This window comes from Syngnathus typhle, linkage group LG5 (genome assembly GCF_033458585.1).
Source record: "Syngnathus typhle isolate RoL2023-S1 ecotype Sweden linkage group LG5, RoL_Styp_1.0, whole genome shotgun sequence".
Taxonomy (NCBI): domain Eukaryota; kingdom Metazoa; phylum Chordata; class Actinopteri; order Syngnathiformes; family Syngnathidae; genus Syngnathus; species Syngnathus typhle.
Genome location: NC_083742.1, coordinates 9,225,509 through 9,243,731, shown reverse-complemented (window position 1 = coordinate 9,243,731; position 18,223 = coordinate 9,225,509). Strand labels below are relative to the sequence as shown.

Here is an 18,223-nt window from a genome sequence, read left to right as displayed (position 1 = left end):
GAAAACTTTGCGATTGAAGGAAAATGGCCAGTCAGGAGAAAATGCCCATTCGCGGACGCTCGCGATCAAGAGGCAGAGCACGTGGTCAGGATCCTGGGCCGCCTGGGGTAAGTCAAGTTCAAATTTCTTAACTACGTGAGTGTAATTGGAGCTTTATACATGATCCATATATGCTATTAAAAAATGGTACATTCTATGAAGGTGTGTGACACTCTGAAGTCATTTAGAGATTCAGTCAAAAATTCCAAATGTCACATGAGGGATTGTGCAACAGTCATGGCAAATGATGCATTTTTAATCTTTATTGCTCCTGCAAGACTCTGTCCAGAGAACCTGCACCAGATGTTGCAGCAAAAGAAGTAGGTGGTTTGGTTGGTCGAGGGAGGCAGAAGAAAGCTCTGGTACCTTTTACTGAAGAAGGTATTGTTTCTATTTCTTATATGTATATGTGTGTGTGTGCGTATATATATATGTATGTGTATCTATATGTATGTGTGTGTGTACATATATATACATATATATACATATACATACACATTTTTACCCATAATCGAACAGCCCTAATCTACAGTCTTGTCACAATAACAATATAGGGCAGAGGGGATATTAATTATCTAAATTTGTCTATCGTTAAGCCAAAACGACCATCTTGAACGACAAAAAATGGTGTAGTGTGAACTTGTCATCAGCAACAATAGTAATCCTTGAGAAATATGACAGTTATATTCTTTTATTTACTTTGTTCAACTACTGGTTCTCACTGTCTTGCATGGTAGCTGCTCTGGAGATCTCAGCTGGATTTCGCCAGGTGAAGATTGGGGAAAGAGGTGGGCGTCGAAGAGATTTCCACGATGGCGGCATTAACACCAGGCTGACGATGGAGCATGTCAAAACGTCAAAGTCTGGTATGTTATTTCAAAAGTATATTAATATTCATTGTTGCTATTTTGACTGCAAACCTCTTATGATTGACTACTTTCAATCAGCGGGAGTGACAGGGTACATTTTTCTTATCAAAGAAATATCTACATATTGACTTTTTCAGGATCAAGTGGCTCGGTTATTCAGTTGTCGGCCAATTTCTTTCGGATCGTGTCCCGTCCTCAGTGGGTTCTCTACCAATACCATGTGGACTTCAATCCGCCAATGGAGGCCCGTCGCCTTAGAACGGCCCTCCTATTCCAGCATGAGCAAGTCCTGGGCTCTGCTCACTGCTTTGATGGAGCAGTCCTGTTTATGCCGCAAAGACTTGATGACAAGGTGATGGCAGACTCCACATTGACAACATACAGTAGCACGTGGCATGTGACAATCTTGTCCTTGACCATTTAAATGATGATTGACCCTTTTCCTGCACACAATTGCGTGCCATGTGTCCAGGTCACTGTGCTGCATAGCAGAACAAGAAATGGAGAGGACGTGCAAATAACGGTCACTCTGACTAAGGAACTGCCGCCAACATCACCAGTGTGCCTGCAGTTGTACAACATTATTTTTAGAAGGTCAGCATTTTTATTTCCCCTTTCATATGCTCTCAGTTTTGACTCTTTAAATATTATCTAAAAATTGTACATGGCTTCAGTAAGTAGTAAAATAAAGCCCGCGTTGTTGATGGTCCGCCATGTTTACATGCTATGAAATGCAGCAGAGGCTTGGCTTATGACATTCTTTAAAATGACGGCAACAGACCAATATTGGTGCATTATGGGTGGTCTTTATCTGTAACCATTTTTGGGGTATTCGATTAATGACGTCCACCCATTTTCTGTACCGCTTGTCCCCACGGGGGTTGTGGGCGTGCTGGAGGCTATCCCAGCAGTCGACAGGCAGAATATTTATCCGATAACCTTTGAGCATCCTTTGTTTCTTTTGAAGGATTTTGAGAATCCTTGGCATGCAACAGATTGGACGCAATTATTACAACCCCAAAGATCCACTCAACATCTCGCAGCACAGGTACAAGTGGCTCTCCTTTTAACACACTATTAAAAAAAAAAAAAAAAAAAAAAAAGCTGAAGTATTCATTTTTGGTAGCATTGGATTCTCTTATGAAAATATTTCTGGGTCATATTTATTTTAACCAATGGCCTTGAATTATTTTTTTTGCCCCCTCCTTCAGACTGACTATATGGCCAGGCTATGCCACAGCCATCTTGCAGTACGAGTCGTCAGTCATGCTGTGCACCGACGTGAGCCACAAGGTGCTGCGTAGCGAGACTGTGCTCGACTTTATGGAGAACCTGAGGCAGAAGTGTGGATCACATAACTTCAGTGATATCTGTGCCAAGGAGCTTGTTGGACTTATTGTTCTCACAAAGTAAGAAGGAGATTGAGATGAGTTTCTCCATGATCAGCCGAATGAAACGCACTGACCATCAATTGACGTACTAAATGTCTTTGTTCTTAACTATTCTTTTTCTACCCGTCTGTCATTGCAAGATACAACAACAAAACCTACAGGATTGACGATATTGCTTGGGATCAAACGCCCTGCAACACATTCAAGAAAGGGGACAAGGACACCTCCTTCAAGGACTACTACAGAAATGTTAGTTATCCAAACTATTTATGTGAATGCTCTGATTCCTGGATGTGTTCCACGGAGTGTTTTTTTCTTTTTTCCCCATGTATTACATCTCATTAGATTCCTTCACTGTTTTTGTATTGATCATAGCAATACGGTCTGGAAATCATTGACTGCAATCAAGTTCTCTTGGTCAGCCACGTGAAGAGAGTTGCTCCAGGTCAAACTCCTCCTGGACCAGCTTTGCTTATCCCAGAACTGTGCTACTTTACAGGTACTCGCTGTATATAGCATCCAAAACTTGATGCTTGTAATGATTGACTTTTGCAATTCTTGTGTTCAGAGAGCAAAGACAATTTACTCTTAAACTTGTTGAAACAAATGAATCTCCTTTGTCAAGGCCTCACTGACAAGATGCGAGCAGACTACACCATCATGAGGGATCTCAGTGCGCACACCAAACTGGGACCAGAACAGAGAGCAGGACGCCTTCTCGGATTTTCTTCCACCTTGAACAAGTAAATCTCCTTTTGTGTCCAACTTGAGTTCTTGTTGGTATTAGGGATGGGCAAGTATTGGTACACAATATCTGTATCGAGCCGATACTGTACCAGCATTATTTCAATCAGGTTTTTGACCGATACCAGTCATCAACACCGAGGTGCCATCTTTTTGTCACTTTTAGTATGATTTTGATTCATTTTTAAACAGTTGCATACAAACCGTACTAATACAAGAACCACAAGCAACGAAACAAAACCAAACAACGGTGTATATCAATATATGCTACGTACTATATTAAAATAGAATATGGCCAGTAGATTGACTGCTGATAATCTACTGGCCATATTCTTCATTTCTTATTCAATTGTGGTTCTTGGAATTTGTGCAGTAGGGCTGTCGCAAACAAATGTATTTTCATAATCCATTATCATATTCCGTCAATTGCTCCACCCCATCCTAGAGGGCTGCTCCCTCATTAATTTGTCAAACTGGCCTAAAAGTTATTTTGAGCCTTTTAAACCATAACTGATACTTGAAGTAATGATGGTTGTGTTTTGAAATTACTATCAGGCTATGTCATCTGTTATAAGCAAACCCAATGATAAGTGGTCATTGCAGCTCTTTTTATATGATCTCATAGCAACACTGAAGCATCGGGAGAGTTACACAAGTGGGGACTAAACTTTGACAAGCAGCTCCTGAAACTGACTGGCAGAGTCCTCCCACCAGAGAGGCTTTTCCAGCAATCAAGATCGGTAAAAATGGGTCTGTATTGTTTTCTTTTAAGATTAGATTGATATTAACAGATTTGTCCCCTTAGTATGGTTACGACCCCCGAACAGCTGACTGGTCGAAAGAGATGCGTGGGTTACCGGTGATTCACTCTCCACCTCTGCAAAACTGGCTGCTGCTTTACACGCGACAGAAGAGCAGAGAAGCTCAAGGCCTCCTGGAGACTCTGTATAAAGTTGCAGCTCCACTTAAGATCGCCTTACAAAAAGCTGTCATGTGAGGGACATAAAGTGTGGAATCACCCATGTAGTTTAAATCCAGCCTTTGTCGTTAAACTGTCGGGCTTTGTCCTCCATTAGGATTGAATATGAAGATCATCCGGAGTCTTTGCTGCGAACCCTGCAGCATAATGTCAGAGCTGAGATACAGATGGTCGGTGGCAAAATCGTTATTGTTCATAATTGATCTGCGTTTGATTAAGTCACTGTTTTGTTGCTGTGCAGAGGGGTAACTATTTCGAAATGCATTAAAATGATGCCTAAAGCAAATGGAAATGTTCCGCTTGTTTGTAGGTGGTGGTGATCCTCAGCAGCAGCAGGAAGGACAAATACGACTGCATTAAGAAATATCTCTGTATGGATTGCCCCACTCCCAGCCAATGTGTTGTGGCCCGCACCATCAGCCGACCTCAAGCCCTCATGACAATTGCGACCAAGATTGTGTTGCAGATGGCCTGCAAGATTGGAGGAGAGCTTTGGAGTGTGGAAATACCTGTAAGTCTCAGGCATGACCACTACAAGTTACGCAAATGATTTGTTCATGGTTCCCCTGTCTAAAGGTGGGTGATATCAGCTTCAAAAGAGGGCTGCGCAATATCAGAATCGCATTTTTATTGTCGTACTCTGTACATCAATTGAGCGCTGCTTCCTTGGTGCAAACAGCAAATTAAGAGCACTCAGAACTCTAGATAAAATGTAAAAAGGATATAAAATGTATGGAAAAGGCAGAATATCAATTTCACTATATTGGCCCATATAATATGTCAAACATGCAATCAGTTTCTGATGGAAATGCATGCACGCAAAGAGAAAACCCAAAACAAACACCGTTACAGTGACATTTGTTGTGTACAGCTGAAGCAACTGATGGTTGTGGGTGTGGATTGCTACCACGATACTGCTGCTGGGAAAAGGTCCATCGGTGCTCTGGTGGCTAGCCTCAATCAGAACATGACCAGGTTTGTGAATGGAACCAATGCATAGCTGCTGCTAATCTGTCAGTATGTACTATAACATTTGTCTTATGTTAAGATGGTACTCGAAAGTCAAACTGCAAAGCAGAGGTCAAGAAATTATGGATGGACTGAAGATGGCCTTTGCTGGCAAGTTCATAATCTAAAAATAACTACCCTATGAAAAATTACAGAATATTAGTATCAGCAAAAATCTGCTTTTGTAGGTGCGCTCAAAGACTACTACAAATTCAATAAATGCTTTCCATCCCGCATCATCGTGTACCGTGATGGAGTGGGGGACGGCCAGCTGCACACTATAGTAGACTACGAGGTGGCCCAGATTGTCGACTCCATCAAGTCCATCGGCCAAGACTACATGTGAGTCTCCCTCTGGGTGACCCTTGAATAAAAATGGCACCGATGAACTGCCTGTCTGTCCATTTGGCCAGGCCAAAGCTGAGCGTGGTGGTGGTGAAAAAGCGCATCAACTGCCGGCTCTTTGAGCACAGCAATGGAAAGGTCTTAAACCCACCTCCAGGGACAGTCGTCGACTCCGAAGTCACACGTCCGGAGTGGTACATTTAAGCCTTTTTGCTTAGCCATAATAATTGTCATGATGTTTCCTTTGGAAGGACAAAAATGATTTTGACCTCCATTTGCCAGGTACGATTTCTACCTCATTAGCCAGGCTGTCGCCTTTGGAAGTCTCTCTCCTACCCACTACAACGTTGTGTATGATACAAGTGGACTGAAACCTGACCATATGCAGCGGCTCACCTACAAGCTGTGCCACATGTACTACAATTGGCAGGTAAAGTCACCTTAAACTTCATCCCCTCAAATAACAAATTCAAGCCCCAATTCCCATGAAGGTTGGGATGTGTAAAAGGTAAATTAAAAAAAGACTAATTATAAATTCATTTCCAATTGCACATTTACATTGACTGTACTTTGTTTCCATTTGAACTTCAAATTATTCATGCTCATTCAGTTCACCTTGAGGAACTATATCTTACATGCCCCAAACTGCTACTTAAAAAAATTCTAAAAATTTCCTCTTTTGAATACCTGCAAAAAATGAAATAGGATTTCATTTTTTCCCTCTGATTTCTACATTATTTTGATTGCTACAAACGTTTCAACTTTACTGTTCAGCTGATCCCAACAAATGCCAGTAACTACCACTTACCTAAAATTCTACAATTTCACCTATTAGAATGACAATAAAAACTGTATTTTTGTTTGTCTAATGTCTTCGTTTCTTTTGATGGATTCAAATTGTTGCAACTTTAAAATTAGTCTTCTCCTGCCTTGCCACCTAGTGTAGAAAGTAAGCACTGCAGTGCAATGAAATAAAATAGGCGACGGCAAATGTTCCTTCGCTCCTGTAATGTCGGCCACTACGGGTCACCCCTGATTAAAATCTTTTGACCTTTCTCCCTAAAATAATCTAAGTCATGAATGATTTAGAATAGTAATTGGAACAAGGACCTTCAACGGGAACCCACATCATTTGAATAGGTGTTTGTAATTAACTGCCCTCTGTTTGTAGCTTTAAAAATATTTTCTTTAAATATTGTTGTCCAACATTCCTATCTCTACCCAGTCCTAATCATTTCCATCATTAATGCAATATACCAATTTGCTTTTTTGGGGGATTTCCTGTTGTGTTTTTTTCTTTTTTTCTTTAGGGGATCATCGCAGTCCCTGCACCTTGCCAGTATGCCCACAAATTGGCCTTCCTTGTTGGTCAAAGCCTCCACAAGGAGCCCAACGTGGACCTGGAGGACCTCCTCTTTTATCTCTAGGGAGGAAGCAGCCCTGTTTGGCTGTTATCTGTTTTGTTGTTCTCTTTGTTTTAAATATGTTTGCAATCGATTGCATGTTATTTGACCTCGAGGCCTTTGGTCTGTTCTAAATAGAGAATTTGTACTTTGAAAGAATACGTTCAGTCTGGTAGAGCAGGACAGGAGTGGACTTTATACTTTTTGATTCTTTACTCTTAACTCACCCAAGCATACCTTCTTAAACCTAGAGGTGGATGACCTCTTAAGATGAAAAATGCTCATTCAGGTGTTGGTTAATTTTTTGTATCATAAATGTGGATTTGCCTTGAGGTTTTGCAATGTTCATGGATCTGTTTTGTTCTCTTTGTTTTAAATATGTTTGCAATAAAGATCTAGCAATCAATCAATTGCATTCTGTTTGTGACCTCGAGGCCTTGGGTCCGTTCTAAATAGAGAATTTGTACTTTAAAAGAATACGTTCAGTGTGATAGAGCAGGACAGGAGTGGACTTTATACCTTCTTTTGGCTCAGTTTATGATTCTTCACTCTTAACTCGCCCAAGCATACCTTCTTAAACCTAGAGGTGGATGACCTCTTATTTGTTAAGATGAAAAATGCTTGTTCAGGTGTTGGTTAATTTTATGTATCATAAATGTGGATTTGCCTTGAGGTTTTGCAATGTGCCTGGATAAGGTGTCAGACAACACTAACATATTCAAGATGGCAGACATAGCATCTGTCAAAGTCAAGGTTCTTCGAAAAGAAAAATACCTTATCCATTGCTTGACCACAATCAATTTGTGGGAAAATCAGGTCATCTCTTAGTCAATCAGACATGCAAATTGTTAAAAAATATCAAATTTATTTAGAAAAGATTGCACATGCACCCACACAGTAATCCAGCAATATAGGCTGATTATTTTTATAATAAAGCTAGCTCACATTGCAAACTAAAAGATCTCCACACCATGAGAAACGCTTGCACTGCATAATTATAAAGTGAATGTACAAAAAGGCAGTTTGAAAATCAAGTATAAACATTTATAAACAATTTACAAAAGAGCAACAGTCACACAAAAATGGTTGGAAGCAATGTGGGCTAAAGGAACTATTGGTCTAAGATAACCATAGACTGACATTTCTGAACACCAAGTGTATCCATTTGACAGATTGCGTTGCATACGTTTGAGCTTTCTTTTGGCAGTTGAGAGTTTTTGTCAGTGTGAATGTGTCCCTTTTGATTCATGCGGATAAACTGGGATTAACGCTATGATGGTCATTGTACTGTTGGGGGCAGCTAGAAAACAGTACCTTTCAACTGATCATACATTCACGACAAACAGAATAAAGAGTGTGACTACGTATACTATCTACATTTACAGTACCTTGATCCTGCGTCATCTGAGAATCACGATCCAACATTTCAAATGAAGCAGGTTTGGGTCCAGGATAGAGGGGTTCTAAAGAGGTAGCCTTTTGTCAGTTTAACTGCCACTCTCAATCCAATCTCCAAAGGGTCATCAAATAACCAAAGTGCTCATTTTTACCGATGTTACTTTTTGGGGCGAGGGGGTGCATTTTAAAGTCCGAGGCAAAGAACTCCAGGAGTTATAAATATCAGATCTGATTGTATGGGAAAAGGACATTTCTTGAGTGCCACGTGATTTTGTAGACAACGCAAATAAGACATTTGCAGAAACCTGGTCACATTTGATCATGTTTAAAAAAATAAATAAACTGATAAGGCAAGTACTGTATATGGAGCTTTGACCTACGAGACTGAAGTGACTGCTGCTTTGCTTATTTTAATGGGGAAATCTCGAGTTGTCACTGTAGTACTCCTGGCAGCATACTGACTGCACCATGTAAAATACTCCCACTTTCCACAAGTAACTTGTCAGGTTTTCCCAAAGTAAAAGTATCAAGGAATAAATGCCACCTGTTCCTTGTGTGTCAAAAGAAGATCAAGTTGTCAGTTAACAGCGCCACGCAGCAGGTTCTTCCCTTCGGAGTCTAGTCCTTTCGTCCTTATGGAGGCATGCGTGTCCAGCGGGGCCCTGATGGGAGCGCAGGATGCGTGGATGCACTGTGGGAGCGCTTGCTCTTCTGGGCCGACCCCATTTGTCCCATGGAACCTAATGGGAGACCCGTAGGGGACAGTTGAGGGTGTTAAAAAGTCATCTGTCGCTCACACCGTCAGTGAGCTCAAGTCTAGCTCTAGAAGAAAACTAGAAGCACTCTGAGGCCCCGCTGAGTACAAACACAGCTTGTCTTGTTTCTGTATGAAGCTGCCCGCAGTCAAGAACAACACAGCGGAAGTATCAATTTACTTCCACACTTTAACAGGACGACATTTCCCAAATAACGGCAGCTCCTTACACAAATTCATTTGCCTTTGGAGACAGGAGGGACATTGCACATTCACTTCTTAAATACATGTAGCTATAGAGGCTAGTGATACAACTGGGTTACAGAGAAATGACTGGTCACGACTCCTTTTCTGTAATCATAAGCTAAAAGGCTTTTCAAGTTGCACTTTAGGGAAGACATACGTTACATACGTACAAGTACAGTACTGAGATACGCTGTGGTATGGACAGAAATATTGAGGCACCTCTGCATCACTCGAGGCTTCATTTTAGACAATTTGGATGACACTACTCATAAAGTTGATGACATTTGGCTGTCCGGTGAAATTTTAGGGAGGAAGCTGAAATGCACCATACCCTTTATGGGTAATGAAACATCTACACTTTCAAATGCAAATGTGCAAGTCATACTGAAACCTTGAAGTTAGACATTTGCATTCAAAAGTTTAGAGGTTATAAGTTTATCTGTAGAGGTTTTACAGTGCAGTGAGATTTCACCAAAAAGCTGAATATTCTGTACTTTCTTCGAGTAGTGTATTATGGCTTCAACTTAGTTCTTCTGGATAGATGTAAAATAAGTGAATGTATTCCCAGAAGACTACTACTGAACAACTACTGCAGTTTTCATATATGCAAAGAGAAGACCGCATCCCTGTTGTTATTTTGTTTTTACTTGCTGGAAATGTAATGGAAAGGTGTCCCAGAACTTTAGTCCATTCCCTGTGACTTTCTTCTTCGAGAGTACAAAACTTTTGACGTTAAAGAAAGTAACATCCTCTACTTTTGTTTTAAATACAGCTTGCTGCTATAGACACGGATAATAGTTGTCGTACTTTTTGGACTATAAGTCGCACTTTTTTTTTTTGCATGTTTTGGCTAGGGGTGAAACCTATACTTAGCCTACCATGCATATTTTTGGGATGTGGAAGGAAAGCGGAGTTCCCGGAGGAAACCCACGCAGGCACGCGGAGAACCAGTGAGCACCGAGCCGCTCTGTTTTAAAATGTCCAGTGAAAATGGGAATACTATACATCATGGGCACTACAGTATGGTAGTTGCCCTATCGGTCACGCTGGTCATGATAACAAATCAGAGAACTTCTGAACATCATAGAAAAATAAACATTTCAACTAGACAGCGACAAAGGCCTGAATGGCACCATAAAAGAATATCGGACTCTGCAGATTACAAATTGCGAGTGGTGAAATATGCTTCTGTCCACGGTAATCGGGCAGAGATATTGGAGTGAGTGGAGAAACTTGTGACTGGTTTCTCTTTCCACCAAGAAGAAAAACAACAAAAGCTAATCGCAGGCTACCAGTCCACTGTAACGAGTCGACTGTAACCAGGAAAGGGTTGTCAGCGTGTATTGTGTCAGATAAATCTTAACACTAAGGGACGCCATTTCTTCTTTTTTGCCATCACAATAGTACCATCTGAACTTTACATATTGTTGCTGTATCGATGGGACCTTTAGTACGGCGCGACTTATTACTTAGTACGGCTTATAGTGGCTGGTGCGACTTTTAGTCTGGAAAATACGGTCATTGCAATTCAAATCGTTTTAGATCAATGTATTTGAAATAGTTTATATACTCAAACCTTGGATATGTCATTATAAAGTCAACATATGATTATTGGCAAGTGCGGTGTTAACTGGGTTGGAACATCTGAGGGACGGGGACAGTGCAAAATCGCCTTTTAGCTTAGAACGAGTTACAGCAGGAGACTTGTTTAAGGGGACAGACACCGTCATGTACAACACTCGGAGGAGAAACAACTGAAGATACCACACGTCTTGTCTAATGCATTGGCTATGGCTACTGTTACCTAGCAACACAGTAAAAACAGCATGTTGAGTGTTTTGGCAAACCCGAGAACAACCGTCACCCTGCCTAAAAGTGTTGCAGCATTAAAAAGGAATGGCATATCAAGTGTACATATTGCATACCGGAAACTAAGGGTACCCATGTCATCTGCATTAGACGAGGGGGGAACGTAATCTTGGTATCCTCAGTTGCTCACTTACGTGACGGAAACACAGCCTTTAAGGTGTGAAATGAACACTCTTCTTCTGTTTTGCCAAGCGGGTGAGGAAAAAAAATAACAAATATACATATGGTGATGATGGGATTTCAATAGTTGGCATGATAAAAAATGTCAAATTGGAATACAGTACAGAAAAATATTGGATGGCAGCCATTTCTTTAAAAATCATTGCATACTGTCTTTGTTAGACTAAAATAAACACTTCCAATGGTAATGGGGGCTACATTGCAAGAGAGCAATATCCCCCCCAGGCCCCCCAAAAAGGCATTCAGAAGAATGTACAAAAGTGACTTTTTTTTTCCCCCAAGAAAATGTTGAAAACTTCATGCATGTGATCTTTTAGTCATGCTGGCCTAAACGCTATGTTGTACATGAAACTCTTATCAGAGAGTCCACTCAAATACAAATGGTGTTTAACTGCTGTTTTTGAGACAGAACAATTACAAAGTTTATACTTGAATTGAAAATGCTTTATAAATATTTGATATCAATGTACAGTTTTACACATTGTAGAGTTTTTGCCATAAACATAAAAATAGTTCTGCCAAGTATTAGTCTTAAAAGTTTTTATTATAGTCGATCGTTCACATCTATTTCCACCATCAGTCAAAATGTCCTTGCACTTTGACCAATGAGACACGCACGCACGCGCACGCACACACACACACATGCTCGCACGCACGCACACACGCACACACACACATACACACACACACAAATAAAGGGAAAAAAGGAATAACCGGGAAGCAGAGGAATAAACGTAATGAGAGGCCTAGTACTGCAAAGGAGCATGTACCCTTTTGGTCTTTATCCGTGTGGGAGTGTCCTGCGGGTATCGTGATGGTGAGTCCGTGAGAAAAACCTCGACATCATCAGGCACTTCTTCTAGAAAGTTGGAAGGAACAAGACCGCTGTGTCCGTTGAGCTCACCCTAAGGTAAGGAGTATAAGGATGGTGACACTTATTTTCATTTATGTGCTACTTGTGAGCACTTTGTCTTCACCCAATTACACACACTCGTAGGATAACAGTTTATATTTTCCTCCACCACTTGAACCACATTTTGTCTTATTGCAGTGCTGCACTATACTAACAGTACTAAGCCCTTTGTAGTATAGGTCATACATTGCCTTCTTGTCAAGAGTATCGAGTAAATGCAACAGTTAGTTGGTTAAAAGTGGCAAAGGTTGTTGTTCGGACTAAAAGATGACCTGAAAAAAAAAAATCATTAAAATGACAGTCAGGATTTCTGCTTCATTCTGCTCATGTGCTGTTTGTGAGGATAAAGTACATACTATTACATGGATCTTAAGTGTGTATATTAACACTATTTAATTAATGTATTACCAGCTTCCCATTTAAGAAATTTCAATGTCTGCATTTTCCCCAGCCGAGGGCGCCAAAGACCTATGAGGGAGCCTTGGCATGTGGTAAAACTGAAAACAACCAGGTCAGAACATCCCAGATATTTATTTAGACAATGACAGGGTGGGAATATACTAGCCACCTAGTAGTACTGCACCTACTTTTGGAGGTGGAAAAGCATCATGAATACTGCCACTTAACCCTTTCGTTACAACACATACAAAATCCTTAAGAATGTATTCACCTTATTCCTAACCGATATGTTTGAAAATTCTGCTCCCATTGGTTACAATGGCTTTCACTTCACTGTGTGGTATTTGACCAGTGCTCTTTTTTTTTTTATGTGAAATTGTAAAATTTACCCCGTTTACGATTTTTCTTTTCAAATGTTTGAAAGGGAAATTAAAAACAACTACTTACATAATAAAATCCATCTTCATCTATTTCCCCAAAAACAGTCATGACATCTCCAGCACAGAATGTCAATTCAGCCTGTCAGAATGGAAAATCAGAACACATGAAGCCTATTACACTTATGTCGTTACAGACTTTGTCATTCCGTATATTTGGGGGGGGAAGGGTGGGTTCACACGCTAACTGTGTCCTCCAAATTAATGTGAAGCACCACATTAATGGACACCAGTGTCAATTGGACTGGAGTTAACTGAAAACTTGGGACTATTGAAGAGAAAGTGGCAGCACAGTGGGCGCATCTTTTCTGTGACATCCTCTCGGTCCAACAAACAAGCCAAACAGTCATAGTACAGTCAGCGGTGTATGTAAAGCATGTCGCAGACAAGTTGACACAAAGACCACAGTGAGGAAGGGAAATGCCAGCTCAGGCATTGTGAAGCGCTTTGTGTTTGTGACCGCTCTGGACTCAGAGCTGTGAACGCCACCATCTCCTTTGGACCCCAACACTTAAGGAAGAAAAACACACACAGAGAAGACAGCAATGCATCCTCCTCACCATCACTCACCTCGTCATCTAGTCTGTTGCCCTCATACTGTGTCGTTGGGTGGGTGGGAGTGCCAATAGAAAGGTGAGAGTAAGTAAAAACCAAGGGATGGGGGGGAAAAAACAATGTTTTACCTGAACCTTTCTTAAGCATTAGACAGAGTAGATCGAGCAATTTGACATAGGCCGCCTGCTGCTAGAGAATTGTTTGTCAAATCCGTGATCAAAACTGCTTATTTTGAGTGGTTCCTCACATAGACGATATGACGATCATGTCTTCCCAAAATATTTGAATTATACATACGTCCTGAATTGTTGATACCCTGGGCCAGATTTTAACTTTAAAATCACATAACATTTAAAAGTCTATAAAAAGTCATGAAATATTTGCCATATGTATTTCTTTTTTTACAAATGGCTTCATATCCTAAAAGTTGCTGATAACATTAAGATCCTTGGCTATTTGTTCCAGACATTCTCACAAAGGTTTGAAAAATATCTTTAAAAAAGTCATGTTTTCCTTTCTATACGTTTACTGTTAACGGTTTATGGAATAACAAGCACAATTGCTTTTCAGTCATGAAAAGGTACATTTACATTTACGTACTCAGGAAAAGAAACGAGTGCGGTGTTAGGCTATCTAACTTAAATAGATGCATGAGGTGGGCAAATGTTTGATTCCAAACGTCTACATCAACCTATTATGTAGAAGTGGAAGAGAAAACATGTTTATTTATAGACAGATGATAACAATGTGAGCTGAAGACAAAATGGACAGCTTGAACTGTATCTAGTAATGTCACAAGATTTCCAAAAAGTGACAATCTGTCAAAATGTTGAGTTTGGTTGGAATGACCACTTCAACCTGAGCACACCCAAAAAAAATTATTAAAAATTGGAGGATGACTTCCAAAGCTTCCAAACTGTTTTTCCCTGAATTTATTAGGGTATTTGAAGTGCTCATTCCATTTTTTCCAACAGAAATTCCACAAAGATGGTGTTTACTAAGACAGTACCTCAATATCAATGTTTGGGGAACTTTCTCTTGGATCGTAGTCATACAGCGCTATCATTCTGCGGGTTGACATCGAATGCTGACGGCCGCTCCGTCTGTTCCTCTCTGCCAACGAGATGTTACATAAGTAGCAGCATGAGGCACACACATTTGGAGTGGCTTGTAATTTGTAAATTTGACCACAATGTACGTGTGACTGAACTGTCACTGATAACTTAATTCCTACAGAATATATCTAATTTAAATTTCAGAAGGATAAACTGATGTCAACAATGTAAGCAAAGTTTCAGGCAGCTTTAAAAGAAAGAAAATGTTAAGAAGTAAGAAGATCAAGCGGGAAGCAGGAGACAGGACACAAACCTCGCTTGGACTTTCTGGACCTGCGATTTATTGAGCGTCCACCTTTGAAACGATCACAGTTTACTTCACAGGAAAGAATAAAAAAATGGGACATTTTGGGGAAAAATAAAGGACAGTCAGCAGCAGAGAATCAACCCAGAGACAACAACATGGTGCCAGTGTCCAACAATTCCTTACCTAACTTGTCCACAGGAGTGTTGAGTGGGAGAAAGCCCTGTTTGAGTAGCTGGCCCATCATGTTACCATCCTCTATTTGGATTTCAGAGACCATGTTACAAGGAATCAATCCCACTCGGTCTCGAATTTCTGCCCTGTAGAAGCCATCCGTGTCTTTATTTCCAAACACCTACAGGGACAAAAATAGGGGCATCGGATGAGCAAGCTTAAACCTGAGAGACAAATGGAAAAAAAAAAATGATAACACGATCCATTATTTTGGAATGACAAAAAAAACAATTACATCTCCAAAAGGTGTTAGGATCACTGGAATTATGGGCATAATATAAAAGAAACACACTTTTGGATTTAGATACAATTTGTAAACGTCTGGTTATGTGTTAAGAACATGAAGGACGGATTAGACCTGGGCAGAAAACTTCCCATATACTCCTGGACCTGATTTTGGCATTTATCAGTGAAACGCTCAGACGTGGATCTTGACGGATATCCGTAGTATCTTCAGGCCAAGCCCTTACCTTGATGACCTGGCCCTCCTTAAAAGGGAGCTCCTCATCAGCAGCATCAGGATTAGGAGACATCGACAGCGGGTCGTAGTCAAATAGGGCCACAAAGACACGTGTCAGCTCATCCGCTTCTGATTCCTCAAAGTAATCCTGCGAGCGGCGATCCCGGCCGTGCCTGCGTCCGCCATAGCTGTCTGAAACAGAGAGAAGGCCTCTGCTGCTACTAACAGCCTTAAAGAGCCACACGGGCTCCAGTGGCCATGAGAGCAGGATTTTGTTTGTTAAAGCTGACAGGAAAAGACTTGACATGCATGTGTGCAAAAAGAGCCAAATGCTGTTCAAATGATTTTATTCAAGTCGATTTCAAAATGATTTGAATGTCGTATTTTACGTTGCAAGCTTGACTCTGTTGTCACACATATGAGCTCAGCTGTGTGCGTGACATCACAGAAAAACATTAAGCAGCTTTTTGGGTGAAGGGAGAAATGAACAATGTGCAATATGAGGACAATACAAGAAGCAGTTGCTCATTGCTGTTTCATTGCCTTATCTCACAAAGGGCAAGTCAAAAGCATGCCTTCCTTGATTTGGGCATAATGAGGAGAGCATTCCTACATCCAGGGTTGGTAATCCCATGCTTGTATGCCATGTGTGAAAACAAGTGGGAACAAAAAGGAGAGCAAACACTCGTACCAGACACAGAAAACACGATAAATACCCTAATCGACAACGACTGAATCAAGGCAACTGGGATATTTTTGATTGTTTCTTTGAATCGTGGCCAATAAATATATGGGGAAAAGCGGGAAGAAAAGCACTAGACTCCTTAAGAACTAAGTCAAGCCACTGGTACAAGCATGGTAATGTCAGTTCAAAGTAGATTTGTTTACTGACCAAGCCTTTTAGATTAAAGGTAACGAACGGTGCCGTTGCCTTGATTCAATCTTTGCAGATTACCACGACCGACTGAGAATCAACACGGATATCCCTAGAAGTTCTCAATGACAGATAAAGGACAGTGGGCTAATGTTCATAAAAACATTATGAACAATATATTACAGGGCTAACATTCCCCCTGGGTGGCAACACCTTGGCCCTTGTTTTTTTTTCCTATTTCCTTTCCTGATCAGCATCTTACAACAACTTGCGTTCCCCCCTAGAAATTACACTGTTCATGGGAAATTAAGAGTGGCAAGAGCAACCTGGTCTAAAAAAAAAGGGAAGTGTAAATTAAAGAAAAAAACAGGTGGGCTGATACCATTTTTACATCAAGCTGCAGCAACAGTTGAGTACAGTTTGGCAGCAAAAAGTGATTGATCTTGTAATGTGTGTCACAGTGTAACCCACAAATAAATTACAAAAATGATCTAACAGTGCTTCACAACAACTCTGGCTTTGAATCCCTTCACCAAATCAACTTCAGTGTCTCTGTATTATGGTGAAATATTAATCTGGTCAATTTAAATAATGTCAAACGGAACCAAACTAGTGCTTAAAAGCATTGCAAGGCAGGGTGCTTAGGTTAGTTGGGATTGAGGTAGTAGAGGTGGAAAGAGGTGTGGCCAATCTTCCCCTGGTCTCTCATTCTAATTATATGCTAGTTAGGTAAATAAACTAAGTCGATTTTGATGCTATCGCTGCCGTTCTTGGCCTTTTTCTGGCTTTGTCAAGGTGAACTCGTGGTGAGAAGCTGCGCCACGTACCATATTGATCCTCTGAGGACATAGATGGCCATATCCTTCGCCGAGCTACACTGCCATAGTAAACATCGTCCTTGACAGGTGAGAGGTTCCCCTCACTCCCCTCACTGTTACTGTCCATGGTGATCTCTACAGAAGACACCAATCACAGCATTATGGTCAGAGATTACACCCACACACACCCACCCACACACAACGTCACACAGCTCATTCAATCATGCTGGGAGAGTTGGATGAAGTTGTCCTATAGTAAGGGACGGGAGGTTGGGGAAGTAGAAGACACAAGGCAATTAGGACTCCTTTTTTGAGTCATGTAAAACAGCAATGGTTGCACTGTTGCGGTGGTGACTTGTTGACCACTGTAAACACACAGCTTAGGGCTGTAACTCCTTCAAAAACTGCACATGGACATTTGGCCAGTCCAGCTCATGACGATGTAGCTACGAGGTATGCAGACACCTGACAAAGGGGCCACAAGATGTTAATGCGCTATGGAAGTGATGTACAGCTCGGCTCACATGGGAAAGGGAGAGACATGGTATTGATCGCAACAGACATCAGTGGCCTCTAGGCGGGGATGGGGCGTCTCCTCATTTGGTGACCTCACTAACCAATGGAAGGGATGGGTCGTCCCTGAGGGGGGGTGCCAATGTGAACCGGCCTCCGCCCTGTATGGTCCAGACGGTTGGCATTTCCATGAGGTGGTGAGTTTCCAATGAGCTTTAGGATAAGAAAAGACAAATAGTTACAACAATAGGCTACCTACATCATGGGGAAACAGTTGGCATTTGAAACAATAATTAAAAAAAAAATAATCCCACAAGTTTGTCAAAACTAAAAAGTCTTAGGAGCAAATGATCGAGTCCATTTGTCCTGAGGTAGGATATAAATCATAGAAAAAAAGAAAAAAAAAAACGATAAAGAAACAAGTAAATCAAATCAA

General features: G+C 41.0%; 2 protein-coding genes across 2 annotated transcripts in view; one reads left to right on the top strand and one right to left on the bottom strand.

The window, feature by feature from the left end:
* On the top strand, positions 1 to 7,184 carry piwil1 (piwi-like RNA-mediated gene silencing 1). The gene is made up of 20 exons (XM_061278562.1): positions 1 to 107; positions 318 to 420; positions 777 to 905; positions 1,046 to 1,260; positions 1,381 to 1,502; positions 1,876 to 1,956; positions 2,120 to 2,317; positions 2,440 to 2,548; positions 2,675 to 2,798; positions 2,925 to 3,042; positions 3,669 to 3,783; positions 3,849 to 4,036; positions 4,120 to 4,192; positions 4,333 to 4,533; positions 4,894 to 4,997; positions 5,071 to 5,141; positions 5,219 to 5,372; positions 5,444 to 5,569; positions 5,658 to 5,805; positions 6,686 to 7,184. The coding sequence occupies exons 1-20, from the start codon at positions 24 to 26 to the stop codon at positions 6,800 to 6,802; spliced, it is 2,580 nt and encodes an 859-aa protein (XP_061134546.1). The 5' UTR covers positions 1 to 23; the 3' UTR covers positions 6,803 to 7,184.
* Positions 7,185 to 7,674: 490 nt separating this feature from the next.
* The window catches only part of rimbp2b (RIMS binding protein 2b), a 61,868-nt gene continuing 51,319 nt past the window's right edge, over positions 7,675 to 18,223 (bottom strand). The window contains 11 exon segments of the mRNA XM_061279804.1: positions 7,675 to 8,850; positions 8,852 to 8,916; positions 11,996 to 12,130; positions 12,985 to 13,056; positions 13,545 to 13,571; positions 14,539 to 14,642; positions 14,898 to 14,960; positions 15,075 to 15,243; positions 15,593 to 15,774; positions 17,284 to 17,409; positions 17,892 to 18,000. Coding sequence (XP_061135788.1) covers positions 8,754 to 8,850; positions 8,852 to 8,916; positions 11,996 to 12,130; positions 12,985 to 13,056; positions 13,545 to 13,571; positions 14,539 to 14,642; positions 14,898 to 14,960; positions 15,075 to 15,243; positions 15,593 to 15,774; positions 17,284 to 17,409; positions 17,892 to 18,000 — 1,149 coding nt within the window. The 3' untranslated portion in view covers positions 7,675 to 8,753.

Excerpts from the sequence above, each read along its gene's own strand:
- piwil1 (XM_061278562.1), top strand. The coding sequence starts at position 24 with ATGGCCAGTCAGGAGAAAATGCCCATTCGCGGACGCTCGCGATCAAGA. Across the intron at positions 1,503-1,875 it reads TACAACATTATTTTTAGAAG|GATTTTGAGAATCCTTGGCA; the intron begins GTCAGCATTTTT and ends TTTCTTTTGAAG. Across the intron at positions 5,806-6,685 it reads ACATGTACTACAATTGGCAG|GGGATCATCGCAGTCCCTGC; the intron begins GTAAAGTCACCT and ends TTTTTTCTTTAG.